Source organism: Centropristis striata, chromosome 6 (genome assembly GCF_030273125.1).
Source record: "Centropristis striata isolate RG_2023a ecotype Rhode Island chromosome 6, C.striata_1.0, whole genome shotgun sequence".
NCBI lineage: Eukaryota > Metazoa > Chordata > Actinopteri > Perciformes > Serranidae > Centropristis > Centropristis striata.
Genome location: NC_081522.1, coordinates 1,968,511 through 1,978,215, shown reverse-complemented (window position 1 = coordinate 1,978,215; position 9,705 = coordinate 1,968,511). Strand labels below are relative to the sequence as shown.

Genomic DNA, 9,705 nt, shown 5'->3' with positions numbered 1-9,705 from the left:
ATTTAAGTACAAGCAATACAAATACAGGAGTAGACTTTAAAATGTAGTTATACCATTTCCATGACATGCAAACCTAAATGTTTCTTTTCCTTTAATGTCTTTCTGCAGACAGACATACACCAACTCCTGTTCATAACCTGAACATGAAGAAAACCATTCACATTTCCTGTGGAAAGGACCACACTGCTGTTTTAACAAAGGTACCATTCTTAATTGTACTCTTTCTCATATACAAATGGAATAATGGAAAATCAGTCAAAACATGGAGATTAATTAAATTAAACCACACTGCTGTTTTAACAAAGTTTAGACAAAGAAACCTCTCATGTTGTCTTTTTATTGCTGCTTCTTTCCCCTGAGTGCACCAGTGCTGTGACTTTAGCCTTTGATCAAAGAAAATATGTATTTAGAGATTTGAAGACCTGACTAGCAATTATGTGTCAGCAAAAATGCAAAATTGTGTCATCGTTATCATACATCAGTCATTCATATTTGAATATTATTTATCAAATTGTGACACTGAGTATAAGATATACACTTGGAAGCAGAGGCAAGATTATAAAAAGTAGTACTTACATCTGCGATTTCACAGAAAGAAATGTAAAAAATTCAAATTAAATGAAGTTACAATAAATAATAAGTGTGAATGTGAAGCTGTAGTGGTCTGGTTTCTTCCTCAGGATGGAGCAGTGTTTACATTTGGCTCTGGTCAGTATGGACAGCTTGGCCACAACTCATTCAGCAACGAGCCACGACCTCGGCTTGTTGCAGAGCTCTGGGGGTCAAAGGTCACCAAGTTTGCATGTGGACGGTACAGTACAATTACACAATTTAATGCTGACACAAATATTCTGAGCTAATTCTGCTAAAATAAGCAGTTCCACCATGGTTTGATTTTTTCTTCCAATTGTGACTTTTTTGCTTGCAAATGCCAAATCTTTGTTAAAATGAAGTGAATTTTTATATTTAAATATTCTTTGTACTTTGCTTTTTCTTCCAGAAATCACACGCTGGTGATGACAGACTCAAAGAGGCTCTACTCCTTTGGATGTGGAGAGCAGGGCCAGCTGGGACATGGAGAGGAGACTCATCCCTCTGTGCCGCTACCTGTTCACCTGCCACAAGGTCACATTCAACATATATCAACTGATTCAAAATACAATGTAATAATTACAGAGAAAGTTACTGCAACAGACAAAATAAAACAATTGATATGATTATATTATTAGTTAAGAAGACATGAACGTTCTTGTAAAAACTTCAGTCTTAAGCTAGGGTATAAAGCAATACCAAGTCAAATTTTCTTTTTTTTTTGCAATCCCAACCAACTTCCATTGCTCCCTCGGTTGCCCAGCTCAAGTTCAGGTACAACATCAGGGTTGGTGGCAACTAGCGATCCCTGCCCCTGTTTGTTTTCCTGAAAGTACTTTGCATTTTACAGATATTGCACATTGGAGAAAATATATTTTAGCATGTTAAATAAGTTAAATATGTTGTTGCATATAGTAGTATGGACACCATTGAATAAATATATTAAAATATATGCAGAGATATACACAGTATAGTATAAGTATAAGTGGTATATGACATATGTAATATAGACAAAATACAGAAAGCCTAATAATGTGGTCGGATGTAAACAGAGATACAGGATCATCTCAATAAATTAGAATATCTGGAAAAGTCTATTTCCAGTAGTTCCAACCCCAACCAAGTGTTGAGTTCATATAGATGACATACTCTCCAGAGGCCAACATTTACATATTAAACATACTTTTTAAAATTGGTCTTTTGTGTCATTACATTTTTTGAGACACTTAATATTAGGTCTTCATTAAATGTAAGCCATAATCATTATAATTAGAATAAATTAAATAAATGAAGACATGAAATGTTTCATTCTGTGTGTAACGGATCGATATAATGTGTTATTTCCACTTTGTGAATTTAATTACTGACATAAATAAACTTTTCTATGATATTCTATTTATTGTAAATATAGCAGTAAAGTGATCTGGTGGAACAAACAGGGCTGTATGATGTGGAGCTGCTGTTAAACAGTCTGATTACAATGTGTCTCAATTATCTTTCTTGTAGTATTTCAAAGTGTTTGCAGTGACATCACAAATCTCTCTTTCATATTTGATTGACAGATCAGCTGGGACGGTGCAGAGGTTGACCTTGATCCCCAGAATCCTGAGAAGCCAGTGAGGGATCAGAATAAGTACGACTCAGAGTCTGTCTGTGACCTGTAGACCAGCTCTGTTTACTATCCTGTATAACAAAGAATTAGAAAGGAAATGCTGGAAGCAGTGATTTTTTTGTTCTGGTATTTTTATGTGAATGTGAGAGGGAAGAATGAATTATGGCCCATACGTCCCCTCATACACTCTCACTTTTTAAATTTTCTCAATGCTTGGTTGGGGCTATTTGACTTGAACTACTGGGAATGGACTTTTCCATGATGAATGTGTGATATGTTCTGGCTTTGGTGGCCTATTTTTATCCCCCACTCCTAATAAAAGGAGAGGGCTCGTCCGGGATTTGAACCCGGGACCTCTCGCACCCTAAGCGAGAATCATACCCCTAGACCCTAGAATGAAGCACAAAATGACCAAAAAATGACACAAAATGACCAAAATAAGACAAAATGACCAAAATAAGACAAAATGAAAATATAAAATACCACAATTTTGACATGTTGTCAGGAACAAAGTCTTATTTTAAAGTGAACTCTTTTTTTTTTTTGATCTGACCAAGTTGACATTAACAAAAATAGTGTATTTATCTGTTTATTAGGTGCATCTTATTAACTCTAATGCAATCCTACACAAAACTCTAATGTATATTAATCATACAGTGTATGGTGATTTGTGTTTCCAGTCTATGCTTCCGTTAAATTTAATTTAATGTTGAGTGGTGTTAATGGGTTTGAAGAAAATATTAATATTACATCTGAATAAGGTAATACCTGTGTTATATGTTGACCATATGTTGTTGTTCTTTGATATATTTTTTATGCCTCAAGCCATGTAACTGTGGTCAATAAAAAACACGTCAGTCAGAAACAGTTTAGTGTAAAGAAAACATACATTTGTCAAAAAAATCAATAAAAAAATATATTCCTCTTCTTGTAAATTGAAGCACTGAGCTTTCATTCTCCTGTGTTTGCAGTTGTCAGTCAGAAACTATTTGAGATGAACATAGTTTTTGTAAATTAAAAAAGATTTGATGTGTGGTTGTAATTACATCAGTGTAGTACATGGGTCTCAAACTCGCGGCCCGCGGGCCAATTGCGGCCCTCGTGACGATATTTTGTGGCCCCCACCTTGATATGAAAGTTTAATGTGAGTTTTATATGAATGGCACTTTACCGTGTTGTGTTTGGAAGGTCCCATTCTGTGTCTTTTTGGTAATTTTGTGTCTTCTTTAAAATAATTTAGTGTCTTGTTTTTAATAATTGTGTCTTTTTTTAAATAATTTTGTGTCTTTTTTTTTGTATTTTTGTGTCTGTCTTTTTTTTTTGTAATTTTGTGTCTTTTCAAAAATAATTTTGTGTCGTTTTTGGTCATTTTTTTGTCTTTTTTTTGGTCATTTTGTGCCTTTTTTGTCTTTTTGTGTCTTTTTGAGTAATTTTGTGTTTTTCAGTCATTTTGTGTCTTTTTCTGTACTTTTGTGTCTTTTTTGGTCATGTTTTGTCTTTTTTTGGTCATTTTGTGTCTTTATCAGTCATTTTGTGTCTTTCTGTAATTTTGTGTCTTTTTGTGGTCATTTTGTGTCCTTTTTTTTTAAGTCATTTTGTGTTTTTTCAGTCATTTTGTGTCTTTTTTGTAATTTTGTGTCTTTTTTTGGTCATTTTGATACTGCCTCCAGCGGCCCCCAGGTAATTTGAGTTTGAGACCCCTGGTGTAGTATGTCTGGTGGGTAAAAACTGAATGTTGACAGGTTCACATGCTTCAGTATGCTACGACTTTTTTTGACAGAGGTGTAGTCTGTTGGTGCTACCACTAGATGGCGCCAAATACTTCTCACTGCTTTTAATGTTACAGAAAGAATATTAAATGCAGTTGTGGATCCTTGGTTGGGCAGCATTAGTTTGTGGCATGGTGTCTCCATGTCAAGCTTTGAAATGACTTGCGATATTCATGTACATTTCTGTTTGTAATGTAGCATTATGTCATGCATTATGTCTAGTGTCCTGACATCTGTGACCTTGTACCAACGTAATTAAAATCACAGGGCTCGTCCGGGATTTGAACCCGGGACCTCTCGCACCCAAAGCGAGAATCATACCCCTAGACCAACGAGCCAACTGTTACTGGTAATTAGAGCTCAAAAACTGTGACGTGGTAATTTGGGATCTAGTCGCCCCTGTGGTGGTCACAATGATATATTATTATTATTATTATTATATGACATGTAAGACCTAAAGATATTTGGTTTACTATCATGTATAACAAAGAATTAGAAATGAAATACTGGAAGCAGTGATTTTTTTGTTCTGGTATTTTTTTTATGTGAATGTGAGAGGTAAAATTGTGTATGTGAGAGGTATTTTTTGTGAATGTGAGAGGAAAGAATGATTTAAGGCCCATACGGCCCCTCATACACTCTCACTTTTTCAGTTTTCTCAATGCTTGGTTGGGGCTATTTGACTTGAACTAGTGGAAATGGACTTTTCCATGATGAATGTGTGATATGTTCTGGCTTTGGTGGCCTATTTATCCCCCCATCCTAACAATAGGAAAGGGCTCGTCCGGGATTTGAACCCGGGACCTCTCGCACCCTAAGCGAGAATCATACCCCTAGACCAACGAGCCAATATAAGCATTTGTTATAAGCTATAATTACTCCACATGTATACAACTAGGACTTGTGATCACACTCTTCAGACTGGTGATGTGTCAGCTTGGGCTACATTCTATCAACAGCTCCCTCTGCTGGTCACAGTTCATGTTCTCCTCACTGAGAGCTCTGTTACTGTTATAATTACTATTATTACACGTCTTCAGTCACAGAAATGAGTCCTGACCCTGCTCTAATGAATACTCAGTAGCTACTTTAAGAAGTGAATTCTGGTCAATTCTCCAAGTTTTTACCTTTTTCGAATCAAATATATATTGACTATGATGGTGCTGACATAGATAATAAACCTGTATTTAACATTTCTGCAGATACTGGAAGAAAAGGAACTACGAACTATTAAAGGTTCAAACATTGCGATATTGAATTTAATTTAATGTAAAAACATTTCAAGTCTTTCTGGCCTTGAGCGTTTGGTTTAACGCATGCGCAGGTTTACTCGGCAAGTAACCAATCCTGTGTGAGCAACAGCACAGTCTCATTTGCATTGAATGGGTACAAATAGACCACACTGCGGCTCACAGCTTCTCATTGGAATCGTTTCAAACCGCAACCTGAACCATGCCTGAGACCACCGTGAAAGCGCCCAAGAAGGGCTCCAAGAAAGCCGTTTCTAAGGCCGTCACCAAGGGGGGCAAGAAGAGGAGGTCTAAGAGGAAGGAGAGCTACGCCATCTACGTGTACAAGGTGCTGAAGCAGGTCCACCCCGACACCGGCATCTCCTCCAAGGCCATGGGCATCATGAACTCGTTTGTCAGCGACATCTTTGAGCGCATCGCCGGTGAGGCCTCCCGTCTGGCTCACTACAACAAACGCTCCACCATCACGTCCAGGGAGATCCAGACCGCCGTCCGCCTGCTGCTGCCCGGGGAGCTGGCCAAGCACGCCGTGTCTGAGGGCACCAAGGCCGTCACCAAGTACACCAGCTCCAAGTAGACTGCTGCTGCTGCTGCACAACCAGCTACAACACAAAGGCTCTTTTAAGAGCCACACACTTCATCTGAAGGAGCTTATCCTCTCCACAAAGTTGTTCCTATGTAGAAAGTTTGCTTAAGATGATGCAAAACCTAAGTAAGGTAACGTAAAAGTACCCATGAGGTGCCAATATAGTGCAACTCAAAATGTTTTCTTTAATGCACTCTGGTCTGTTTAGTGAGTAATCTTCATTAATAATATACTAAATCACATGACTTTTTTTTTTTTTTTTTTCCCCCCCCCCCCTCATCCATGCCAAGTAATTACACTTCCATAGTCCGTCATATTTATAGTTCATGTTTTATCTTTACATCGGTATTTTCAGTTCAGTAAAATCATTTAGATTTACCAGAGGTGTACTGTGCAGCACTGCTGCATGCCACTACCATCTCCTCCCACTTTCTGCGAAGCTGGTTTGCAATTTGAATGGACGGCAATATCACTATACAGCAAAATATTCAATCAGTATGAATGTCTTAAGGTGAAGAGCCGGTGCAGATCTTTACGGCAGTATTTCTTGTGGAAAGACAGTCTGAAAGGTGTTTGAGAAACCATAGTCTACACTAAACAACCTAATATTACTATTAAAAACTTTATCAGTTACCTTCACTCAGTACAGTGAAACATTAAAATTAATAGCCACAGTTCCATCATTTAGATAATTAAAATTATATCATACGGGGGTAAAGTGTCCATATTTTAAATTCCTTTTAGTTCAACAGTTCCCATTTCTGAAAGTGATTGGAAGTTCTGCAATTTATTTTTCGTGAGAAAATTATGGCCCATATGCAATCCAAGTTGGTCTCAGTGGGATTTGTTTATTTGAGCAATGTGATAAGACGGTAAATTCTGTTTTATTTCAGGACGTTTACCATAAATTCACAGTTGAACTGCTGACTTGTCTCTCTTGAGTGTCCTCTCGTTCCGTTCTTTTTTAAACCAGTTTCATAGATGTACTACTGCCCAGTGTTTGACACTGAACATAGTGTTGCCCACCACATGACAGTACAATTATCTCATGTTATGTTTCAGGTACTAACAACATTTTATTCACTTTTATTTGTGGCTTGACTCGAGTCCCTTTCCCAGCAGAAACACCAATCTGAAACCCTGTAAGAAACTACATGGAAGGAAATCATCTCTTTATGGAGTGTTTGTGCGGCCCTGAAAAGGGCCTTTGGGGTCCAGCACCAGACGGGATGTGTCTAACCTCCGAAGCCGTACAGAGTGCGTCCCTGCCTCTTGAGAGCATAAACCACATCCATGGCGGTCACCGTCTTTCTCTTGGCGTGCTCGGTGTAGGTGACGGCATCACGGATCACGTTCTCCAGGAAGACCTTCAACACACCACGGGTCTCCTCGTAGATCAGGCCGGAGATCCGCTTCACTCCACCACGGCGAGCCAGACGGCGGATAGCGGGCTTGGTGATCCCCTGGATGTTATCACGGAGAACTTTCCGGTGCCGCTTTGCGCCTCCTTTACCGAGTCCTTTCCCTCCCTTACCGCGGCCAGACATTCTCTCTTTTACTGAGTTTGGATCGTCAGAAACCAATGAGTGAATCTGTCTGATCGCTGGTATTTACATCTGAACTGCGGACGTGAAGGAGAACAGATTAGAGGTCTCCCGGTGGGCGGAGACAAACTCAGCAGACCTTCATTATAAAGGACTATGTGATTATTGACGACTTTTCTACATGCATTTAGGGAAAAAGAACCTATAAATATACAGAAGGTACAGAAAAAAACAAGGTAACAGCAGGTTAAAATATATTATAGTTATGTACAAACATTTGCAAGTTACTTACAGGGAGATAATTAGTGAAACTAATAGAGGTCCTGTTCATTCCAACATGTTTTTAACATCTGCCTACATCATGCATATGTCATTTAAAAATAATAATGTTGATATTATTCTGTACTTTTAACATTCTCTGTAACTGTCTTCTACCGGTGTAGTTATATACTATTTTTTATAAGGAAGAAGATAAGGGCAGAATAGGAGAAAAAATCATTATAAATAATTGTATAGTCTGGTAATGAGTCTACTGGTGAAGCCATTGCCTATACTGAGGAAGTTACATTCATAATTGCGGACGTGAAGGAGAACAGATTAGACGTCTCCCGGTGGGCGGAGACAAACTCAGCAGACCTTCATTATAGAGGACTATGAAATTATCTATGACTTTTCTACATGCATTTATTGAAACAGAATATATAATTATAAACATAAAGCACAAAACACCGTAACAGCAGCCTGAACATTTATTAAATCTCTTCTTAAAACCCACCTCTTCTCTTTGGCTTTTAACGCTACGTAGAGTGTCAACTTTATGATTTAAAAAATATATATTTTAACGTGTATACATGCATATTTTATTTTGTGCGGGATGTGCATTTTATTCATTTTTATTTCATTCTATTTTAATTATATTTCATCTTATTGTATTTTATCGTTTTATTGTCTACTTTTTTATTTTTATTTTATTGTGTCATCTATTTATTGTTCTTATCTTTTTGTGCAGCACTTTGAAACCTGTTAGAATAATTTGATTATTCTGCTTCTTTTTTGTGTCTCTCTGTTGTCTGTCTCTGTGCGTGACGCAGGTCATCGAAAGTCTCTATGCATGCGTAATTCAATAAAAATTATACATCAGTTTACAGTGAGGGGAAAAGCTTTACATAAAATGCATATTAAAAATATACTTTTATAGTAAATATTAACAAAAATCAGTGCAACAAAAACAGAAAACATTTTTGCATCATATCCACCTGTACCACCCTTCTGGTTTATGGTAAAACACCAAAAAAAAACTATGATTTATGAGAATAGTTTCAAAGTGTCGCACTATGCACGAAGGGTCAGTTACCAATACATTTCCTAATAACTTCCGGTCCGAGTTCTTCAGAATAAGAGGGATACCGCTACAAAACTGAAATGAGAAGCGAACATAAAAACTGAGATGAAAAGTGTAAATATACTTTCAGCATCTTGAAATGTGACGTCAGCGCAGCACACGAGACTCTGTGTCTAATTAATGGGAAACCAGCTGTTGATTGAGTCTTTTGTCCCAAAAAAGTCACCAAAGTCAATATTAGACCCATTTGTCTCAGGACACGTGTCTTCTGAACAACCTGACACAAAAATGTCATTTTTCTGACGCACCAATCAGGAGAAAATGAACTTTGTTCCAGACCTGTCTGATTCAGCAGCTCATTCTCGCGAGATCTGTCAACACAGACAGCATTACACAAAGTCTCGCGAGACTTTGTCAAAACTTGTCTATCGTTGATAAACAGAAGGAACAGGTAGTAAACTGTTATAACTTAATAAAGCCTAAAAATATAAATCTGTAGAGATGATGAAACTTTATAAAAAGATGATAGATCACAGAAGCCATTTATTGTTAAAATCAGCAGTATTATGGAAAGTGTTCTTTATTATCTCCATGAAAAAGAAAATACTAAATAAATCTCACACAAGTAATTAGTGACAAATATAAAGAAACAGACAATTTGTGAAATAATTAAAGACATTTATTAAATTCATTGCAGACATTATGTTATTTCATCATACATTTTCACAGCAACATTACTTTGTTAAATATAATTTAATTTCATTAAAAATTATTTTTCATTAAACAAAAATTTAAAAGCCTGGTTTTATTTCATGACGGCATTGTTCCCAGTGAAACTTTAATTCCAAAACCAAACGAAAGGAACCAAATATCTAATCTCATGATAAAGAACATGTGTAATCTAATTTTATTAATTTTATCAATGAAATGTCAGAAAAATAGTGAAAAATCTCTACTATAAATCCCCACAGCACAAACACATGAATTCAAAAGTCTTGTATAATAATAATA

General features: G+C 36.9%; 3 protein-coding genes and 2 non-coding genes across 5 annotated transcripts; 2 read left to right on the top strand and 3 right to left on the bottom strand.

The window, feature by feature from the left end:
* Positions 1–112: 112 nt before the first annotated feature.
* Positions 113–2,255, top strand: LOC131972977 (probable E3 ubiquitin-protein ligase HERC3). Its single transcript, XM_059334811.1, has 4 exons — positions 113–200; positions 681–811; positions 1,001–1,163; positions 2,154–2,255. Exons 1-4 carry the CDS (start codon positions 144–146, stop codon positions 2,253–2,255), a joined length of 453 nt encoding a protein of 150 aa, XP_059190794.1. The 5' UTR covers positions 113–143.
* A 1,983-nt stretch (positions 2,256–4,238) lies between these two features.
* trnap-ugg (transfer RNA proline (anticodon UGG)) lies at positions 4,239–4,310 on the bottom strand. Its single transcript has one exon. It is a non-coding gene; the product is annotated as a tRNA-Pro (tRNA).
* A 438-nt stretch (positions 4,311–4,748) lies between these two features.
* trnap-agg (transfer RNA proline (anticodon AGG)) lies at positions 4,749–4,820 on the bottom strand. Its single transcript has one exon. It is a non-coding gene; the product is annotated as a tRNA-Pro (tRNA).
* Positions 4,821–5,415: 595 nt separating this feature from the next.
* Positions 5,416–5,858, top strand: LOC131972776 (histone H2B 1/2-like). The gene has a single exon (XM_059334493.1). It carries the CDS (start codon positions 5,425–5,427, stop codon positions 5,797–5,799), a length of 375 nt encoding a protein of 124 aa, XP_059190476.1. The 5' UTR covers positions 5,416–5,424; the 3' UTR covers positions 5,800–5,858.
* A 954-nt stretch (positions 5,859–6,812) lies between these two features.
* Positions 6,813–7,434, bottom strand: LOC131972779 (histone H4). The gene has a single exon (XM_059334495.1). The coding sequence runs from the start codon at positions 7,353–7,355 to the stop codon at positions 7,044–7,046; it is 312 nt and encodes a 103-aa protein (XP_059190478.1). The 5' UTR covers positions 7,356–7,434; the 3' UTR covers positions 6,813–7,043.
* Positions 7,435–9,705: the final 2,271 nt, after the last annotated feature.

Excerpts from the sequence above, each read along its gene's own strand:
- LOC131972779 (XM_059334495.1), bottom strand. The coding sequence starts at position 7,355 with ATGTCTGGCCGCGGTAAGGGAGGGAAAGGACTCGGTAAAGGAGGCGCA.
- LOC131972776 (XM_059334493.1), top strand. The coding sequence starts at position 5,425 with ATGCCTGAGACCACCGTGAAAGCGCCCAAGAAGGGCTCCAAGAAAGCC.
- LOC131972977 (XM_059334811.1), top strand. The coding sequence starts at position 144 with ATGAAGAAAACCATTCACATTTCCTGTGGAAAGGACCACACTGCTGTT. Across the intron at positions 812-1,000 it reads ACCAAGTTTGCATGTGGACG|AAATCACACGCTGGTGATGA; the intron begins GTACAGTACAAT and ends TTTTTCTTCCAG. Across the intron at positions 1,164-2,153 it reads CAACTGATTCAAAATACAAT|ATCAGCTGGGACGGTGCAGA; the intron begins GTAATAATTACA and ends TTTGATTGACAG.